Genomic DNA, 23,168 nt, shown 5'->3' with positions numbered 1-23,168 from the left:
GGGGTAAAACTATGTGAAATGAGGATCATTTTCCCAATTTGGTTCAATCTAGATTACTTGCAAAAGATATTTAACTCGGTTTGATCCAAGGACAAGCTTCTTCACACCTCCAAATAAAGGTTATCTTGTACCATGTTGAGTTAAACACTTATAGCTCATTTTTCTAAATCAAACACTAGGTTTACAAGCCCACAAACATATCATATGCTACCACTAGATCATTTCAAACATATAAGCAATAGTAGTACCATACAAGCATCAAATTCATTTGATTTTCATGAATGAGCCTAGGACATGATAGGAATGACTAGATGCACTAAACAAGTCCTTAGTAATGGATGGATGATATGTCAATCATCTTTACCTTGCTTTGCTCGAAGGAGAGGCATGTCATATAGTGGGGGTGCATCAACACATATTGGAGAAGTCAAGTATGTTCAATTCATTCCTTAACTTGCAAAACATTTTCTCATCAAGTGGCTTGGTGAATATGTCGGCAAGTTGATCTTCGGTGCCTACACTCTCTATGCAAATGTCCCCTTTTTGTTGGTGATCTCTTATGAAGTGATGACGGACATCTATATGCTTTGTTCTTGAGTGTTGAACTGGGTTGTTGGTGAGCTTTACGGCACTTTCATTGTCACATAGCAACTTGATTCCAATGTCACTCAAGGTAGCCTTCATCTAAAGTAATTGAGCACAACAACTACCGGCCGAAATATACTCTGCTTCGGTGGTTGAAAGTGCTACACTATTTTGCTTCTTTGATGACCAAGATACAAGTGATCTTCCCAATAGTTGACATGTGCCCGATGTGCTCTTTCTCTCAACTTTGCATCCTGCATAATCGGAGTCCAAAAATCCAATCAACTCAAATCTTGCTCCTTTGAGATACCATAATCCAACATGTTGTATATGCTTTAAGTATCTCAATATTCTTTTAGTTGCCTTCAAATGACTTTCTCTTGGTGAGGCTTGAAATCTAGCACACATGCATACACAAAACATCACATCCGGCCTTGATGCGGTCACATAGAGTAGACTTCCAATCATAGACCGATACATCTTTTAATCCACCATGTTGCCACTAGCATCACTATCTAAGCTTCCACTTGTCCCCATTGGTGTACTAATAGCTTTACTCTCATCCATTTCAAACTTCTTGAGCATGTCCTTGATATACTTGCCTTGACTCACAAATGTGCCATTCTTTATTTGCTTGATTTGAAGACAAAGGAAGTAACTAAGCTCTTCAATCATAGACATCTCAAACTCAATTGCCATCATCTTGCCAAACTTCTCATAAAATTCTTGATTTGTTGATCCAAAGATGATATCATCAACATAGATTTGCATTATAAATAAGTCATTTCTAAGCTTCTTGGTGAAGAGAGTGGTGTCAACCTTTCCCATCTTGAATCCCTTAGAGAGTAAAAAATCCCTCAATCTCTCATACCATGCTCTAGGTGCTTGCTTCAATCCATACAAAGCCTTTCTCAACTTGTAAACATGGTTGGATTTCTTTTCATCTTCAAAACCGGGAGGTTGCTCAACATACACAAGCTCATTGATGTACCCATTGAGAAATGCACTTTTCACATCCATTTGGTACAACTTGATGTTGTGGGCACAAGCATAGGCTAGCAAGATCATAATTGCTTCCAATCTTGCAACCGGGGCATATGTTTCTCCAAAGTCAAGACCCTCAACTTGAGTGTAACCTTGAGCCACTAATCTTGCTTTGTTTCTTATTACTATCCCATCTTGATCTTGCTTGTTCCGAAAGACCCACTTAGTTCCAATCACATTATGATCCTTAGGCCTCTCAACTAAATCCCATACATGGTTTCTTGTGAAGTTGTTTAGCTCTTCATGCATAGCATTGATCCAATCAACATCCCTCAAAGCTTCATCTATCTTTTTAGATTCAATGGATGACACAAATGAAAAATGCTCACAAAATAAGGCTAATCTTGATCTTGTTTGCACACCTCTTGAAATATCACCAATGATAGTGTCCAATGGATGATAGACATCTCAAACTCAATTACCATCATCTTGCCAAACTTCTCATAAAATTCTTGATTTGTTGATCCAAAGATGATATCATCAACATAGATTTGCATTATAAATAAGTCATTTCTAAGCTTCTTGGTGAAGAGAGTGGTGTCAACCTTTCCCATCTTGAATCCCTTAGAGAGTAAAAAATCCCTCAATCTCTCATACCATGCTCTAGGTGCTTGCTTCAATCCATACAAAGCCTTTCTCAACTTGTAAACATGGTTGGATTTCTTTTCATCTTCAAAACCGGGAGGTTGCTCAACATACACAAGCTCATTGATGTACCCATTGAGAAATGCACTTTTCACATCCATTTGGTACAACTTGATGTTGTGGGCACAAGCATAGGCTAGCAAGATCATAATTGCTTCCAATCTTGCAACCGGGGCATATGTTTCTCCAAAGTCAAGACCCTCAACTTGAGTGTAACCTTGAGCCACTAATCTTGCTTTGTTTCTTATTACTATCCCATCTTGATCTTGCTTGTTCCGAAAGACCCACTTAGTTCCAATCATATTATGATCCTTAGGCCTCTCAACTAAATCCCATACATGGTTTCTTGTGAAGTTGTTTAGCTCTTCATGCATAGCATTGATCCAATCAACATCCCTCAAAGCTTCATCTATCTTTTTAGATTCAATGGATGACACAAATGAAAAATGCTCACAAAATGAGGCTAATCTTGATCTTGTTTGCACACCTCTTGAAATATCACCAATGATAGTGTCCAATGGATGATCTCTTGCAACATTGGTTGGTTGAAGCACTTGCGCTTGATTGTTAGCATTTGATTGATCACTTGGTTGAGATGATGAACTAGCCATTTGTTGATCTTGCACATTGCCATCACTAGTGCTTACTTGGATTTGATCATGAGAACCACTAGCTTGCACATTTGAGTTAGAGAGTACTTGATTCTTGTCATCTTCAACATCTATCACCTCTCTAGGCCTTATATCACCAATGTCCATGTTCTTCATTGCATTGACCAATTGAGTGCCTCTTACATCATCTAGATTCTCATCTTCCTCTTGGGAACCATTTGTTTCATCAAACTCCACATCATGAACCTCCTCAAGAGTACCACTAGCCAAATTCCAAACTTTATAAGCCTTGCTAGTAGTGGAGTAACCAAGCAAGAAACATTCATCACATTTCTTTTTAAACTTGCTCAATCTAGTGCCTTTCTTCAATATATAGTATTTACATCCAAAGACCCGAAAGTATGCTATATTGGGCTTTCTTTCATTCAAAAGCTCATAAGGTGTCTTCTCCATCATGGGGTGACAATAGAGTCGGTTGCTATAATAGCAAGCCATGTTGATTGCTTCGGCCTAAAATGAATGACTCACATTGTACTCACTCAACATTGATCTTGCCATATCAATCAATGTTCTATTCTTTCTTTCAACTAGCCTATTTGATTGAGGAGTATACTTGGCCGAGAATTGATGTCTAATTCCAAATTCATCACACAACTCATCAATTTTAGTGTTCTTGAATTCACTACCATTATCACTTCTAACTTTCTTGATGGTTGTTTCAAACTCATTGTGAATGCCCTTGACAAATGATTTGAATGTTGCAAACACATTACTCTTGTCAACAAGAAAGAACACCCATGTGTATCTAGTGAAATCATCCACAATCACAAATCCATATTTGTTTCCACCAATGCTAGTGTATGTGGTTGGTCCAAACAAGTCCATATGCATCAACTCAAATGCCTTGGATGTGCTCATCATGTTCTTTTTAGGATGTGTGTTACCAACTTGTTTTCTGGCTTGACATGCACTATATAGCTTATCCTTCTCGAATGTGACATCTTTCAGGCCTCTAACTAAGTCATGCTTAATCAACTTGTTCAATTGTTTCATTCTAACATGACCAAGCCTTCTATGCCATAATCAACCCATGCTAGACTTAGTGATCAAACATGTTGACAATTGAGCTTCTCTAGCATTGAAATCAACCAAGTATAGATTCTCATATCTAAATCCTTTGAATATCAAGTTAGAGCCATCTACACTTATGATCCCTACATCATCCACACCAAATATGCACTTGAAACCAAGATCACATAATTGAGCTACCGACAATAGGTTGAAGTTCAAGTTCTCTATTAGTAGCACATTGGAAATGCTCAAATCATTGGATATTGCAATCTTACCAAGCCCTTTGACCTTGCCTTTGCCATTGTCACTAAATGTGATACTATCAATCCCATTGTTCTTGCTTTCATTGATTGAATTGAACATTCTTAGATCACCGGTCATGTGTTGTGTGCACTCACTATCAAGCACCCAATGCCTTCCTCTGGCTTTATAATTTACCTATAAAAGAAGATCAATTCTTTTTAGGTAACCAAACTTGCTCGGGTCCTTATAGGTTAGTCACCAAGGTCTTTGGTACCCAAATGGCCTTCTTCTTTGGGCCCACAATTGGTGTACCAATGAACTTAGCATTTATACCATTGGCACCCTTATAAAGCATGTAACAAGAATCAAATTTGATTGAGGATATATTAGGTAGCTTGTTCTTATTAGTCTTGCAATTTTGCTCTATATGCCCAACTTGCTTGCATCTATTACAAAACCGACTATTGCCCTTCACAAAGCTAACTTTGGGAGTGACAAAGGTCGCCTTGCCTTTCTTAGGGGTATAGTCTAATCCCTCTTTGTTGAGAGAAAACCTTTAGCTACCCAAGCACTTTAGCAAGCGGGCATCTCCACCATAGGCATTGCCTAAGGCACGAGTAAGCTCGTTCACCTCCTTCTTGAGGGTTTTATTTTCCACCATTAGTGATGTATCATTCATAGGTGGAGTGGTAATGGTTGTGCTACAAGAAGTGTTAGTAGAAGCAACAAAAATAGATTCATCAATAAGATCACATGTTAGTCCCACATCACATGTTACTATCACTTGCTCCTTCTTGGCTTCCTCCTTCTTGACTTGCTCAATGAGAGAGGAGTGAGCCTTTTCAAGATTAGAGTGAGCTTTGCCAAGCTTCTCATGGGCCTCCATTAGCCTTTTATGAGTGGCATTGAGCTCATCAAGGGATTGCTCAAGAAATTTGACTTTCTTGTTCAATTCCTTGCACTCCTTTCTCTTCATCTCAAAGCAAGTGTGCACTTGCTCGCACATGTCCATGAACTCCTCCTTGGAGTACTCCTCATCATCATCATCACTCCTACAAGCATCACTTTCACTTTTATCATCATCACTTACATCATATTTTACCTTGGTAGGTTTTGCCATGAGGCATGTCTATGGAGTGTCAAAGATGGAGAGCTTCTTGTTGATGGCGATGCTTGCTAGTGCTCTCTTGATGGATTTCTTATCATCATTACTAGAGCTATCACCATCCGAGGAACCATCACTATCCCAAGTGACTACATAGCCTCCATCCTTCTTCTTCTTTTGGAAGGTCATTCTCTTCTCCTTCTTCTCCTTCTTTTCATTCTTATCTTTCTTGTGCTTCTTCTTCTCATCTTCATCATTATCACTATTATAGGGACAATTTGCTACAACATGATCGGGGCTCTTACAATTGTAGCACCTTCTCACATACTCTTTGCTTTTTGTGTGATCTCTTCTCTTTCTTGCACCATATCCCTTCTTCATAAATTTGCCCATCTTGCGCACAAATACAGCCATGGCTTCATCATCAATTTCACTAAAATCATCATCATCACTTGATTCTTTCTTTGACTTGCCCTTATTCTTGGATGATGATGAGCTAGCCTTGAATGCTATGCTCTTCTTCTTCTTGTCTTCTTCTTCCTTCTTCTCATCCTTGTCATCCCCTCCCTTTCCACATGGTATGTCTCTTATGTCATGACATCACCTAGTACTTGGTTGGGGGTAATCTCCTTCAATCCTCCTCTTATGATGAGCAATCTCAACATCTCAAATCTTGGAGGTAAGCACATCAAGAATTGATGAGAGACATCATCATCCTTGATCTTTTCTCCCAAAGCCTTCAAGTCATTGACAATTACTTGTAATCGATGGAACATCTTCGAAATGCTCTCATCTTCCTTCATCTTAAAGCTTGTCAACTTGTCCTTGAGAATATACAACTTGGCAATCTTCACCGCTGGTGTGCCCTCATATATTTCCTCCAATCTCTTCCACACCTCATTTGCTCTTTCACAATCCTTGATTTGCTCAAACACCTTAGAATCAATGGCATTGTATATGGTGTTGAGAGCCATTGTATTGCATTGCTTATTGATTTTATCTTGGTTGGTTGGATCATCGGGATCAATGATAGCATAGTCATTCTCGGTCACTTCCCATACTTGATCATTGATTGAACCAAGATACATCCTCATTTTTCTCTTCCAATAATCATAGCATGTGTCATCAAAGAACGGTGGTTTGCCCCCCACATGGTTGAACACAACTTGAGCCATAATTTGACACCGAGGTTGTTAAGCCTTCAATCAAACAGTGACCATGGCTCTGATACCACTTGAAAGGACCTAATATGGCTAGAGCAGGGGGGTGAATAGCCTATTTAAAATTCTACAAATCAACTAGAGCAATTTGATTAGTAAGACAAATAGCGAAATGCAAACTTGCTCTAGCTTTATAAGGGTTGTAAGCCACCTATCCAACAATTCTAGTTGCAATGATAGCTAGACACACAACTTGCTATGATACTACTCACTAAGAGCTCTCAAACTTTCCACTCTAAAGAGCTCCACTAAGCAAACTTAAATAGCAAAGCAAGCTCTCAAATCTAATTACACTAAAGAGCTTGCTACAACTAGTTTACAAGAATATAAATGAGTGACTAGGATGGTTATACCGCCATGTAGTGAAATGAACCAATCACAAGATGAAGATTAAGCCAATCACTGGGAGAATACAAATGACAAGAGACAATCGATTTTTCTTCCGAGGTTCACGTGCTTGCCAACACACTAGTCTCCATTGTGTCGACCAACACTTGGTGATTCGGCGGCTAAGAGGTGTTTCACAAACCTCGTCCACACGATAGGACACCACAAGAACCGACCCACAAGTGAGGTAACTCAATGACACGAGCAATTTACTAGAGTTACCTTTCGGCACTCCATCGGGGAAGGTACAACTCCCCTTACAATCACTGGAGATGGCCACAAACAATCACCAACTTATGCCAATCCTCCACCACTGCTCTAACCGTCTAGGTGGTGGCAACCACCAAGAGAAACAAGCGAAATCCGCAGCGCAACACGAATACCAAGTGCCACTAGATGCAATCACTCAAGCAATGCACTTGGATTATCTCCTAATCTCACAATGATGATGGATCAATGATGGAGATGAGTGAGAGGGCTTTGGCTAAGCTCACAAGGTTGCTATGTCAATGAAAATGTGCAAAGGTTCGAGCTTGAGCCGGCCATGGGGCTTTAAATAGAAGCTCCCATCAAATAGAGCCGTTATACCCATTCACTGGGCATAATGCGGGCTGACCGGACGCTTCGGTCAGACTGATCGAACTCTAGACCCAGCGTCCGGTCAACCGATGTAAGCCATGTGTCATTGTCCATTCAATAGGAACCACCCGATCGCAACGGCTAAGTAGCGACCGGACGCTCTGGCACAAGTGACCGGACGCTGGACCCCAGCGTCTGGTCATTTACAGTAAGGTTCCAAACTAGGTTTTCTTTGATCAGACACGTCCGGTCCACCTTGACTGAACACACCTTAGCGTCCGGTGCAAAACCCTAGATACTGTGCTGACCCGTCAGTTCGACTGGACTCGGACTTACAGCGTCCGGTCAATTCAGACCTAGCATCCGGTCTTAGTGAAAACAGTGAGACTGAGTTCCTTTCTCCTCTATCTTCTTCATCCTTGCTCAAATGTGCTAACAACCAAGTGTATCAACTTGTGCACATGTGTTAGCATATTTTCACAAACATTTTCAAGGGTGTTAGCATTCCGCTAGATCCTAAATGCATATGCAATGAATTAGAGCATCTAGTGGCACTTTGATAACCGCATTTCAATATGAGTTTCACTCCTCTTAATAGTACAGCTATCTATCCTAAATGTGATCACACTCACTAAGTGTCTTGATCATCGAAACAAAATGGCTCCTACAATTTTACCTTTGCCTTGAGCCTTTTGTTTTTCTCTTTCTTCTTTTCCAAGTTTAAGCATTTGATCATCATCATGCCATCACCATCGTCATGATCTTCGCCATTGCTTCATCACTTGAAGTAGTGCTACCTATCTCATAATCACTTTGATAAACTAGGTTAGCACTTAGGGTTTCATCAATTAACCAAAACCAAACTAGAGCTTTCAACAAGGTGATACACTTGGTGGTTGGCACATTTGAGCAAGGGTGAAGAAGATAGAAGTGAAAAGGAGTTAGTCACGTTGGTCATAAGGTGACCGAGTGTTGGCCTCAGAGGAACCAGCATGTCTGGTCAGTTATAACAGCGAAGACGCTGGCATCGGTCAAACGATCGGATGCTGGGTCTTGGACTGACCGGACACTGAGGTCTAGTGTCCGGTCCTATTGTCGGGCAGCGCAGAAGAAAGTCACTGTGAGATTGGACGCTGACAGGGTCTGGTCAAGCATGATCGGACACGTCCGATCGAAGAAATTTGTTTCTAGAACCTTACTAGAAACGACCGGACGCTGGAGGCTGAGCGTCCGGACAATTTGTGCGCTGTGTCCGGTCAACAGACGACCATTGAAATCTGACGAACAATATTTGAAGCAAGGGACACATGGCATGTATCATGTGACCGGACGCTGAGGGCCTACGTCTGGTCGATCAGACCGGAGCATCCAGTCACCCCGCACTACGCCTAGTGAAGGGGTACAATGGCTCTATTTCATGGGGGCTTCTATTTAAGCCCCATGGACAGCTCAAGCTCTTACTCTTGGCCATTTGCATTAACATAGCAACCTTGTGAGCTTAGCCAAAGCCCTCTCACTCATCTCCATCATTGATTCATCATCTTTGTGAGATTGGGAGAGAATCCAAGTGCATTGCTTGAGTGTTTGCATCTAGTGGCACTTGGTGTTCATATTTTACTGTGGGATTCGCTTGTTACTCTTGGTGGTTGCCACCACCTAGATGGCTTGGAGCAGCGAGGATCATTGAGTGGAGGGTGGTGATTGTCTCCGGCTCTGATCGTGGTGATTGTGAGGGGTTCTTAACCTTTCCCCGGTGGAGCGCCAAAAGGTACTCTAGTGGATTACTCATGGCTTGTGTGATCCTCATCTTGTGTTGGTTGTGCGGCACCCTATTGAGGGTTTGGCGTGTGATGCTAATTAGCGCGTGAACCTCCAAGTGAGTGAATCACCACAACGAGGAGTAGCTTGCCGGCAAGCAAGTGAACCTCGATAAAAAATCATTGTATTCATCATCTGATTCTGAGGTGATTGGTCTTCATTAGTATTCACTCTTGTGATTGATTGGCTCCTTCCACAACACGGCGGTATAAACAAATTGCTCACTCTCCTTACATTACCGTAAACTAGTTGTCAAGCTCTTTAGTGTAGCTAGTTGTGTGAGCTTGTTAGTTTGGTTAGTGTGGCTCTTTAGTTAGCTTTTGAGAGCACACTAACTTAGTGTAGTCACATAACTATTATGTGGATAGAAACTATATAAACTAGAATTGTGGTAGGTGGCTTGCATTTTTAGTAGGCTAGCACAACACTTGCTTTGCCTCATAATTGTCTAATTGATTTGTTAAGTGTTGTTGTAGAAATTTTTATTAGGCTATTCACCCCCCTCCTCTAGCAATTAGGACCTTTCAAGTGGCATCGAAGCCTAGGTCACCGTGATTTGAGGCTTAACAACATTCGGTGTAAAAATGACTCAAATCAACAACACAAAGAAGCCACCCTAATTTGATGGCTCCAACTATCCCTATTGGAAGGCTAAGATGACAACTTATATCAAGTCAATCAATAGGAAGGTTTGAAAGGTGGTAGAGACAAAGATTGAGATTGAAGATGAAGAGGCTCCCACCGCCACCGAAAAATACAACTCCAAAATAATGACATTGCTTTTAGTGCCATCCATGATGCTTTGGATGAAAGAACATTTGAGCAATTCAAGAACATTGAGAGAGCTCATGAGGCATGGAAGAAGTTGGAAGAATCATTTGAGGGCACTCAAGCCATGAAGGGTGCAAAGGCATACATTCTCAAAGATAAATTTGCAAACTTCAAGATGAAGGAGGATGAGAGTGTGCCGAAGATTTTTCATAGGCTTCAAGTGCTTATCAATGATCTCAAAGCACTTGGAGAAGAGGTGAAGGACAAGGACTTCTCTCACAAGTTCTTGAGATGCTTACCTTCAAGATTTGGTACATTGGTCACTATTCTAGTAAGGAGTGGTTTGGACACCATGACACCAAACCAAGTGTTGGGAGACATCATGACCGATGATCCATATAGAGATGAAGATGAGAAGGAAGAAAAGAAGGAGAAGAAAGATGAGAAGAAGGATGAGAAGAAGAAGAAGAGTGTGGCATTCAATGCCACATCATCCAAGGATAAAGCTAAGCAAGAAACATCTAGTGAAGAAGATGATTCATGGGATGATGATGATAAGAAGATGGCTCTCTTTATCAAGAGATTTGGCAAGTTTATGGTGAAGAAGGGCTACCGTGCTAGAAGAAAGAAGTCTTCATCCAAGAACAAAGAAGAGTCAAGAAGGTGTTTCAAGTGTGGAAGCAAAGATCATCTTGTTGCTCAATGTCCATACAATAGCGATAATGATAATGACAAAAAGAAGAACAAGAAGGAAAAGAAAGAGAAGGACAAGATGACCCTCAAGAAGAAGAAGGGTGGTTCATATGTGGTCACTTGGGATAGTGATACTTCCTCAAGTGATGATGATGATGATAGTGATGATAACAAGACCACCAAGAAGAAGGTTCTTGCAAGCATTGCTATCAATGAGAAGCCTTCTCTCTTCGACTCTTTATCATGCTTCATGGCTAAGGCCACTAAGGTACAAACTTATGATGATAAAAGTGATGAAGAATATGATGATGATAATGATAATGAAAATGATAGTGATAGTGATGATGATGAACCTACTAAGGATGAATTATTTGATATGCTAAAAGATGCTAGAGAACACTTTGACATCAAGAGAAGGGAATGCAAAAGCTTGCGTAAGGAACTAAAAGCCCTTAAGCTAGCCTTTGATGAGCTCAATGCATCTCATAAGAGGCTAGAGGAAGCCAATGAGAAGCTTGGCAAAGCTCACAAAAAGCTTGAAAAGGCTCATTCCTCTTTACTTGATGAGCAAAATAAGAAGAAGCATGTTGAAACTTACAATATAGGTTTAACTTGTGATATAATTGATGAATCACTATCTATGCCTATCATTGTTTCTCCCACTAACCCTTCTTGTAGCACTTCCACTTCTACCTCATCTAGTAGTGATGGTCTCACTTGTGATGCCTCACTAGTGGTTGAGAATGAGAACCTCAAGAAGGAGGTCAATAAGCTCACTCACACCTTGGCTAAGGCCTATGGTGGTGAGGACTGCTTGCTTATGTGTTTGGGTAGCCAAAGAGTTTCTCTCTACAAAGAGAGATTGGGCTATACTCCCAAGAAAGATAAGGCGGCCTTTGCTCCTTACAAAACTAGTTTTGTGAAGAACAATGATCGGTTTTGCACTAGTTGCAAGCAAGTTGGTCATAAAGAGCATGAATACAAAAACAAGAGCAAAAATGCTAATGTATCCTCCATTAAGCTTGATTCTTTCTATGTGATTACTAAGGGTACAAATGGTGTGAAGGCTAAGTTCATTGGTAAACCATGGATGGGCTCAAAGAAGAAAGCCATTTGGATACCAAAGAGCTTAGTGACTAACCTTTAAGGACCCAAGCAAGTTTGGGTACCTAAAAAGAATTGATCTTCTTTTATAGGTCAATTACAAAGCCAGAGGAAGGTATTGGGTTCTTGATAGTGGGTGCACTCAACACATGACCGGTGATGTAAGAATGTTAAACTCAATCAACACCAATGACAATGATGGTTATGATAGTATCACATTTGGTGACAATGGCAAAGGCAAGGTCAAAGGGCTTGGTAAGATTGCAATATCCAATGATATGAGCATATCCAATGTGTTGCTAGTAGAGAGCTTGAACTTCAATTTGCTATCCGTGGCTCAATTGTGTGATCTTGGATTAAAATGCATATTTGGGGTAGATGATGTTGAGATCATAAGTGTAGATGGCTCTAACTTGATCTTCAAAGGCTTTAGATATGAGAATCTATACTTGGTTGATTTCAATACTAGTGAAGCTAGATTATCTACATGCTTATTTACTAAGTCTAACATGGGTTGGTTATGGCATAGAAGGCTTGGTCATGTTGGAATGAAATAATTGAATAGATTGGTTAAGCATGACTTGGTTAGAGGCTTGAAAGATGTTATGTTTGAAAAGGATAAGCTTTGTAGCTCTTATCAAGCCGGCAAACAAGTTGGAAACACCCATCCTAAGAAAAGCATGATGAGCACTAGTAAATCATTTGAGTTATTGTACATGGACTTGTTTGGGCCAACACAATACACTAGTATTGGTGGTAACAAATATGGCTTTATGATAGTGGATGATTACACTAGATACATATGGGTATTCTTTCTAGTGAACAAAAGTGATGTGTTTGCAATATTCAAATCATTTGTCAACGACATTCACAATGAGTTTGAAACAACCATCAAGAGAGTTAGAAGTGATAATGGTAGTGAGTTCAAGAACACTAGAATTAATGAGTTGTGTGATGAATTTGGAATTAGACATCAATTCTCGGCCAAGTACACTCCACAATCAAATAGCCTAGTTGAGAGGAAGAATAGAACACTCATTGATATAGAAAGGTCTATACTTAGTGAGTACAATGTGAGTCAATCTTTTTTGGCCGAAGCTATCAACATGACTTGCTATTGTAGCAACCGCCTCTATTGTCACCCATTGAAAGAGAAGACACCATATGAGCTCTTGAATGGTAGAAAGCCCAATATTGTATATTTTCGGGTCTTTGGTTGCAAATGCTACATCTTGAAGAAAGGCACTAGATTGGGCAAGTTTGACAAAAAATGTGATGAACGATTCCTACTTGGATACTCCACTACAAGCAAAGCATATAGAGTTTGGAATTTGGATAGTGGTACTCTTGAGAAAGTTCATAATGTTGAATTTGATGAAACCAAGGGTTCACAAGTAGAGAATAACAACTTGGAAGATGTTAGAGGCATTTAACTTTTAAATGCTATGAAGAACATGAATACTGGTGAATTGAGGTCTAGGCAAGTGAATGATGATGAAGATGATCAAGTGTAAGTGCTCTCTAACTCAAATGTGCAAGATGATACAACTCAAGCTAGTACAAGTGGCTCTTTTGATAATAAACAAGATCAAGTGGCTAGTACATCATCTCAACCTAATGATCATGCAAGTGCAAGCAATTAAGTTCCAATCTCCAACCAACCAATGTTGCAAGGGATCATCCATTGGACACTATAACTAGTGATATTTCAAGAGGTATACAAACAAGATCAAGATTGGCATCATGTTGTGAACACTTCTCATTTGTGTCATCCATTGAACCAAAGAAGATAGATGAAGCATTGAAGGATGTTGAATGGGTGAATGCTATGCATGAAGAATTGAATAACTTTATAAGAAATCAAGTGTGGGAATTAGTAGAAAGACCAAAGGGACATAATGTGATTGGAACCAAATGGATCTTTAGAAACAAGCAAGATCAAGATAGGATAGTAGTAAGGAACAAAGCAAGATTGGTAGCACAAGTCTATACACAAGTTGAAGGTCTTGACTTTTGAGAAACATATGCCTCGATTGCTAGATTGGAAGCAATTAGAATCTTACTAGCCTATGCTTATGCCCACAACATCAAGCTCTATCAAATGGATGTCAAGAGTGCATTTCTCAATGGTTATATTAATGAAGAAGTATATGTTGAGCAACCTCCCAGTTTTGAAGATGATAAGAAGCCCGACCATGTGTATAAGTTGAAGAAGGCATTGTATGGCTTGAAGTAAGCACCTAGAGCATGGTATGAGAGATTGAGGGACTTCCTACTCTCTAAAGGGTTCATAATGGGTAAGGTTGACACCACTCTTTTCATCAAGAAGATTGGAAAAGATCTATTTGTATTGCAAATCTATGTAGATGACATCATATTTGGATCAACCAATCAAGACTTTTGTGATGAGTTTGGAAAGATGATGGCTAAAGAGTTTGAAATGTCCATGATTGGAGAGTTAAGTTACTTCCTTGGTCTTCAAATTAAGCAATTGAAGAATGGTACATTTGTGAGTCAAGGCAAGTATATCAAGGACATGATCAAGAAGTTTGGCATGAGTGATAGCAAAATTATTAGCACACGAATGGGAACAAATGGCAACTTGGATAGTGATGCAAGTAGAAATATGGTGGATCAAAAATTGTATCGATCTATGATTGGAAGCCTACTCTATGTGACCGCATCAAGGCCGGATGTCATTTTTAGTGTATGCATGTGTGCAAGATTTCAAGCCTCACCAAGAGAAAGTCATTTGAAGGCTACAAAGATAATATTGAGATACTTAAAGCATACACCAAATGTTAATTTGTGGTATCCCAAAGGAGCAAAGTTTGAGCTAGTTGGTTACTCTGACTCGGATTATGCGGGATGCAAGGTTGAAAGGAAGAGCACCTCAGGCACATGTCAATTGTTGGGAAGATCACTTGTTTCATGGTCATCAAAGAAGCAAAATAGTGTTGCATTATCAACCGCCAAAGCCGAATACATATCCACCGGTAGTTGTTGTGCTCAAGTACTTTGGATAAAGGCCACTTTGAGTGACTTTGGAATCAAGTTCAAGAAAGTGACATTGCTTTATGACAATGAGAGTGCAATCAAGTTAACCAACAATCCGGTTCAACATGCAAGAATAAAGCACATTGATGTCCGCCACCATTTCATAAGAGATCATCAACAAAAAGGGGACATTTGCATTGAGAGCGTAGGCACCGAAGATCAACTTGCCGATATATTCACCAAGCCATTGGATGAGAAAAGGTTTTGTAAGCTAAGGAATGAGTTGAACATATTGGATTTCTCAAATATGTGTTGATGCACCCCCCCCCACTTATATGACATGCCTCTCCTTTGAGCAATCTAAGGTAAAAGTTGATTGGCATGGCATATATCCTTGCTAAGGACATATTTAGTGCATCTAGTCATCTCTCCATTTTATTAGGCTCATTCATGAAACTCAAATAAATTTGATGATTGTATGGTACCACTATTGCTTCTATACTTATTTTGATCTAGTGGTAGCATATGACATGTTTGTGGGCTTGTAAACCTAGTGTTTAATCTAGAAAATGAGCTCTAAGTGTTTAACTCAACATGGTACAAGATAACCCTTATTTGGAGGCATGAAGAAGCTTGTCCTTGGATCAAACCGAGTTAAATATCTTTGGCCAATGATCTAGATTGGACCAAATTTAGGAAAATGATCCTCACCCCATTGGTTGATATTGATAATCTCAACCTATCTATATTTTAAACCTTTGTGGTCATTGATGACAAAGGGGAAGAGAAACAAAGATATAAGTGATAGGGGGAGAAATGACAAAGATATTAGTACATAGAAAGACAAAAGATATATTAGTGTACTAAGAGGGAGAATTTGACATAGGGGGAGAAATATGACAAAGGAAAGGAATCAATTAAGATTTTGAGCACACAAGTAGGGGGAGCAAGCTCATGAACTTGTATAGTACATTTGAGTGTGCATTTCATATGTTTGCTTGCATGGCACAAGTTTTAAATTTCAATATCCATGCTTGTGTGGTGTATGCTAGTTGTAGGTTTGAATGATGAAATGAAAAACTAGCATGCATAGGATATCTAATGATTTCATTTCCAAGTATTTCCAAGTGGTATCAAGCTAACCATGGTGCTAAGGATGGTATAATGGTGCACTTCGATTAGTATCACGCTTCAAAGGTCCATCTTTTATACCTTAGCATCATTTGGTAGACATTGTCTCCTATATTTCCTATCTAAGCATATGTGCAAGCTACAATCCAAACTCATAGCACATATGTAGGGGGAGCAATTGCTACCATATGGAATTCATGAAACTTGTCCATATCCTTTTACACATGGTAAATATGCTTGGACAAGTAACATGGATTCAATAGAATTTCAATTCATATCTTTGTAAAAGGGTTGTCATCAATTACCAAAAAGGGGGAGATTGAAAGCTCTAGTTTGGTTTTGGTGAATTGATGAAACCCTAAGTGCTAACCTAGTTTATCAAGTGATCATAAGATAGGTAGCATATTCCAAGTGGAGAAGCAAATGAAGATCATGACATGACAATGGTGATGCCATAGTGATGATCAAGTGTTTGGGCTTGAAAAGAAGAAAGAGAAAAACAAAATGCTCAAGGCAAAGGTATAAATGGTAGGAGCTATTTTGTTTTGGTGATCAAGACACTTAGAGAGTGTGATCACATTTATGTTTGATAGCCGTACTATTAAGAGGAGTGAAACTCGTATCGGAATGCGGTTTATCAAAGTGCCACTAGATGCTCTAACTCATTGCACATGCATTTAGGATCTAGTGGAGTGCTAACACATTTGAAAATATTTGTGAAAATATGCTAACACATGTGCACAAGGTGATACACTTGGTGGTTGGCACATTTGAGCAAGAGTGAAGAAGATAGAAGTGAAAAAGAGTTAGTCACGCTGGTCACAAGGTGACCGGACGCTGGCCTCAGAGGAACCAGCGCGTCCGATCAGTTGTAACAGCGAAGATGCTGGCGTCGGTCAAACGGTCGGACGCTGGGTCTTGGACTGACCAGACGCTGAGGTCCAGTGTCCGGTCCTGTTGTCGGGCAGCGCAGAAGAAAGTCACTGTGAGACCGGACGCGTCCGGTTGAAGAAATTCGTTTCTGTAACCTTACTGGAAACGACCGGACGCTGGAGGCTGAGCGTTCGGTCAATTTGTGCGCTGCGTCCAGTCAAAAGACGACCGTTGAAATCCGACAAACAGTATTTGAAGCAGGGGACACATGGCGTGTATCACGTGACCGAACGCTGAGGGCCTGCGTCCGGTCGATCGGACCGGAGCGTCCGGTCACCTCGTGCCGTGCCCAGTGAAGGGGTACAACGGCTCTATTTTGTGGGGGCTTTTATTTAAGCCCCATGGTCGGCTCAAGCTCTTACTCTTGGCCATTTGCATTAACATAGCAACCTTGTGAGCTTAGCCAAAGCCCTCCCACTCATCTCCATCATTGATTCATCATCTTTGTGAGATTGAAAGAGAATCCAAGTGCATTGTTTGAGTGTTTGCATCTAGTGGCACTTGGTGTTCGTGTTTCGCTGCGGGATTCGCTTGTTACTCTTGGTGGTTGCCACCACCTAGATGGCTTGGAGCAGCGAGGATCATCGAGCGGAGGGTGGTGATTGTCTCTGGCTCCGATCGTGGTGATTATGAGGGGTTCTTGACCTTTCCCTGGTGGAGCATCAAAAGGTACTCTAGTGGATTGCTCGTGGCTTATGTGATCCTCATCTTGTGTTGATTGTGCGGCACCCTATTGAGGGTTTCGCGTGTGATGCCAATTAGTGCGTGAACCTCCAAGTGAGTGAATCGCCACAACGAGGAGTAGCTTGCCGGTAAGCAAGTGAACCTCGGTAAAAAAATCATTATGTTCATCATCTGATTCCGAGGTGATCGGTCTTCATTGGTATTCACTCTTGTGATTGATTGGCTCCTTCCTCGACATGGCGGTATAAATAAATTGCTCACTCTCTTTACATTACCGCAAACTAGTTGTCAAGCTCTTTAGTGTAGCTAGTTGTGTGAGCTTGTTAGTTTGGTTAGTGTGGCTCTTTAGTTAGCTTTTGAGAGCACACTAATTTAGTGTAGTCACATAGCTATTGTGTGGATAGAAACTATATAAACTAGAATTGTGGTAGGTGGCTTGCATTTTTAGTAGGCTAGCGCAACACTTGCTTCGCCTCATAATTGTCTAATCGGTTTGTTAAGTGTTGTTGTAGAAATTTTTATTAGGCTATTCACCCCTCCCCCTCTAGCCATTAGGACCTTTCAGCGCCGCGAACCATGGCGGCAGTGGCCATGACCTTCAGCGATGCGCTGCGGACACCGCTCGCTGATCAGGACGCAGACGATCGCCACGGGTGACGAGTCCCCGTGCGCGGACTCCGCCGGACGGCGCTCGTACGACAGCACGACTCCCGTGGCCCCACCGCGATGTGGATGGGCAGACGTTGGCGACAGGAGGAGACGGACTACCAGGTAGGCATCAACATCACTGTACACACCCGATCCCCTTGTCCCCGGCTGTACCCCAATCCTGCGCAGTTAAATTTGATGGGAGAATCTTGGTTCGATTCGGATTATAGGTTGTTTTGACGGGGACCTGGCCATCAGGTGGATTGAATCAAAAGGAGAATTTTAGGTAGGTAGGAACTATAAGCAAAAGATATCGTGTCTAACTTAATGTCCTTTTGGATGGAACTATTTTGCAAAGGATAGCTCTAAATGTTCGCTCACCAGTTGCTGCCTTGTTTGAAATAGGAGGTTCACTCTTGATGGGCTAATGATTTCTTGAAATGCTATGTGGGCTTTAGCTTGGTTAATTTGTTAGATTGATGTTTTCTAGAAGCTAAGATTTTGTGGAACATAGGTTAATTTTTCTCTGGTATTAATGCTGTTATCTCTTTCTTGGTCAGCAAATAAAGACGTTCCCATGCACAGGGACTGTAAAAACCCTGTTTCTAACTAATAATTACCACTATTGTGTATGATTAGGATCATGGGAGGATATATCTCATATTGGAGTATTGACGGGGTGGTGACTTACATGCATACCTTCGTAACGCCATAAAAGAGTTTCTGAAAAGGTTTCTAAGCATTTCATCCATCAGTTAGGCAAGTGATTCGTCAAACGTCACTCTCCAGTAATAGCAACAATCCTCCAATAATATGGCAATGCCGATCAGAAAGTGTGCTGAGATAAGTTCCTTTTTTACAGCTTTATAATACATTCAATGCTTATTTTTTATGCAAATCTACATGGCAATATAGGCACAAACAACTTCTGAAGTTCTTCCCAGAGCCAACATGTCCAGCGAGTCCTAATATAATGGCCTAAAGAAGGGTCATGATACCTTGATTATCTTCTCCTGTCATTCTTATAGCCACAACCACAACATTGGTGATCTCTTTCCCCTGGTATTGCTTCTATGTGCTGTCATCTGCTGTGTTCAGAATGTTCTTGAAGGTATTTGTTAGATTCCATGCTTTGCACTTGTATGCTAGGATTTAAGTCCCCTAATATATACAGGTCGTAGAATTAACAAAATAATTTTCTTGCAGTCTTATTAGAGGGTGGAGGTATGCATAGTGCACGACAGTTTGAGGCACTGCACGATGTTGCCAAGTTGTCTTCCAGATTGTTGATGTCACATTTTTATCCATTACAGCTTGATTCTCTTTGGAGCGCCAGTGCGCGAGTGAAAATGGAATTAGCAAGTTATGAATAAAAGTTGCAATTATCAAGTTGTTTTAACTAGCAATGTACACCAAATAATAATTTGTTATACTTTTTCTTATTTGTTTTTATTGGACCGCAGACTTCACGGTCAACCGGGCAAGTGATATATGGGCAGTGGCTGACTAGCAGTAGCTCAAATTATAATTACCCTTTTTTTTACCATAAGCTATAACTAAAGGTATTGAGCTTTGGAGGAAGAAGGCTTGAATGGGGTGTTGTGGGAGAAATCAATAAACATGTAATTGTACCATGATATCAATTAATTATTAGATCACTGGAACTGACTCAGATCATGTTTTTGATATTGTCAAGATTGTTTTAATCATTGACATGAATAGTGTTTTTTCTAACAATTATGTTGTCTTTTTCTGTAATTTAATTTGGTTATTTTATTTTTGCATATATTTAAGTTCTAATTTGCATATAGCCATGTTACCGTAGCATTAGCACGGACAGTATACCTAGTTATTTGTAGAGGTTCAAATCCACGGATCCACGTCTGCTTATGTGCTTCATACAGACAGCTCCAGATCAGATGATATATAAGACCTTAGCTGCACATGCTTTCATCAAGAAATAAACAGCATGTTCACTTGCTCATATACGATTGTGGATTATAAGCTGGAACAGTATTTTTCTCTCACACTAAATTAGTCGGCAGTAAATAATTCACGATCGTTTACGACGAAACGAATAGGCTGAAAGTACGTGTTTTATAATGAAATAAGTACTATTATTTATCACGTGCGTTTTCTATTAAGCTGCAACCAAAACCATTATCACATGATTAATACAGGATTCAACACCACCAAGCGAAGAAGAAACGCAATATTGCAACCTTCTTTGCACGGATGCATGCATCTTCTTGAATAAAACCACCTATCTATGTCGTCTCAACCACACAAGCTTTCTTCTTTGTGGAGAGAAAAAAAAAGAAGGCCGTGTACGTTTTATGAAATGAAACATGGAACTTTTAAAATAAAAAAAAGAAACATGGCATGGACTATTGAGGAGGACGAGTTGAGGGTGGATGCTGGCTTGAACCAGACCAAGAACCCGTGGTCGCCGGATAGCTCCACGCACTCTCCGGCCAGCCTGTCCACTGCGCCGCCGCCTCGCCGTAGCTCGGAGCAGAGGAGGCAGAGGACGGCACAGAAGCCACGGTAACCGTGGAGGCGGGGAAAGAGTAGGAGCCCGAAGAACTGCTCATGGCACCACCACCGCCAGCGCCATAGTCGTAGTACAGAGGATACCCGCCATGGCTACTGCTGCCGCCGTGGCTGGTGGCGGCGGCCCCCTGCAGAAGCATCTGGTACTGCAGGTAGTCAGCAGCAGAGACGGCGGCGCTGGTGGCCGGGTAGTACCCGCCCGTCGAGGCCGCCATGGCGGCGGCCATCGTCGTCGTCGTGGACCCCGCCGCCGCCGCCGCCGCCGCCGGAGCGGCCGTGGCGACCGCGGTGGACGGCGTGGTGAGGCGCGCGTCCTCAGGGAAGTTGAGCTTGGCGCGGCTGCCGCGGAAGCGGAGCGCGGCCGCGTCGTAGGCGCGCGCCGCGGCCTCGGCGGTCTCGAACGTGCCGAGCCACACGCGCGCCGCCTTGTGCGGGTCCCGGATCTCCGCCGCCCACTTGCCCCACGGCCGCTGCCGCACGCCGCGGAACCGCCGCTCGCCGCCGCCGCCGCTCGCCTCGGCGGCTGTGTCGGCCGTGGGCGAGTAGTGGTGGCCCTCCATGGCCGCCGCGCCCTGCACGTCGTGGACCGCCTGCTCTCCTCCTGCGTACGTGGATAGATAGAGATGAGTACACACACAGACTCTCTAGCGTAGGGTAAGCAATGCGACGGATATATAGCGCGTTGCGTCGGCGTCGCGCTTTTGACGCCTGCGTTGGCTTCCGCGCGCGCCATGCATATACGGGTCGTATTTTTGTTGTGGTGGTATTAAATACGCATCTATCCGTATCGATGCGGGCAGGGGGCAGTTGCAGCCACGTACGTACGTACATAGGTACATACGTGTACGTAGCTTCCTCTCGGCTCTGGCTTCCTGTGCATGCATGTTATAATGGCGTCGCCTCTCCTCTCTTCTACCTAATCACTGTAGCGATATCTCGCAGGCGTAGCTAAAGATGTGACACGAGTAATTCGTGGGCCCCGTTCGCTGGTCTGAAATTTGACTGAAACTGGCTGAAAAATATTGTTCGGGCTAAATTGTTGATAAAAAAATACTGTTTCAGATGAAAAAACAAGCCGAATATGGGGTAAGCCGAACAATGCCGTGATCGACCTATAGCTAGCAGTGCAGCAATATATTTTTGGCGGTATTTTTGTTGTGTTGCACGAGTACAGTTCCTGAATAGTATATCTCTATGGACGTGTACGTAATCTCTAGCGGACTGTTTGGTGGGAGTTGGAGCGGAAGAGGTGTGGATCGATCGACTTGCCTAATCTTGATCGATCGGTGACAAGTGAAATAATCCACATGCGCTCATTTGCATGCATCATGTTTTGCACACTTGCAATCGCTTCTTCTCGGTCAAATCGACATTTTCCGGGCGTCGTGTATTGAATTTTGATGGAAAAACAAGCGCATGCGAATCCTCAGGTCGATAGGAGTTTCCAAAATCTGAAGAAAATGTTCGCGCAACTGGTGCTCCAAATTAAACTTTCTACTAATTAACAACAGTGTGACGTGGAAAGTGTAACGCTGAGCTTTAATCCATCCCGATGTGCCTCGACGTACTACTACCGCTGGAATGATCCAAAGAGTGAAGAATAATTTTCAAAATTGTTCCAAGAAAAAAAGAAATACTTTTCAAAATCTGACGAGAAAGCCAACTTTGTATGTCGTCGTTCATGGACAGTCTAGTTCGCTCTGACGTGGCATTCGTCTTGGCGCAAGCAAAGTATATTCATCGAAACAATATGCTGCACTAACACCAACTTTTGATTCTGCCCGCATGACTAACACATGCTAATTGAACAGGAACGAACCGTCATGAAAAGAACCCCCAACTAAAAAAAAAGGTGAAGTAAAGGCGCACAAACACGAACGTCACGCCGAGGTGTTCTTTGTTTTAACGAACTTGTGTTTTTCATATAGGATTCCTTGCTGTTTTGTTCCCAGCTGCAAGCGATCTCTCAGCTCAAAAAATTTATTAAATACAGTAGAATATTGCATGGGCGGTGGTGCTTGCATGCTAACCTGCTTCGACGAAGTGAGCCGGTGTCGGTGCGGCAGCAGCCGAGTAGCCGTAGCCGTGGACGGCGCCAGCAGCCGGCGCCGCCATTGCCGCAGGGGGGTTATTATTGCCCCGGGCGGCGCCGGCCCACGGCGTCCCGTCGCCGCCGCCGGCGACGACGTGGGCCAGCGCCGACACCAACGTGGACGTCTCGAGAGCCTGGTACTCGCCGGACAAGACGCCGGCCGCCGCGTCGCCGTCGTCGTGCTCCTCCGGCTCCGCCAGCGGCCAGCCTGCTGCTTGGTGGCGCGCGTCCGCCATCTCCCACCACGCACTACC

The 23,168-nt window shown here is 42.1% G+C and overlaps 1 protein-coding gene across 1 annotated transcript; it reads right to left on the bottom strand.

Moving 5' to 3' along the window:
- Positions 1-20,421: 20,421 nt before the first annotated feature.
- On the bottom strand, positions 20,422-21,444 carry LOC136519026 (ethylene-responsive transcription factor ABR1-like). The gene has a single exon (XM_066512700.1). The coding sequence runs from the start codon at positions 21,380-21,382 to the stop codon at positions 20,657-20,659; it is 726 nt and encodes a 241-aa protein (XP_066368797.1). The 5' UTR covers positions 21,383-21,444; the 3' UTR covers positions 20,422-20,656.
- Positions 21,445-23,168: the final 1,724 nt, after the last annotated feature.

This window comes from Miscanthus floridulus, chromosome 17 (genome assembly GCF_019320115.1).
Source record: "Miscanthus floridulus cultivar M001 chromosome 17, ASM1932011v1, whole genome shotgun sequence".
NCBI lineage: Eukaryota > Viridiplantae > Streptophyta > Magnoliopsida > Poales > Poaceae > Miscanthus > Miscanthus floridulus.
Note: the sequence above shows the minus strand (reverse complement) of the source record. Positions and strands in the feature narration are given on the sequence as shown.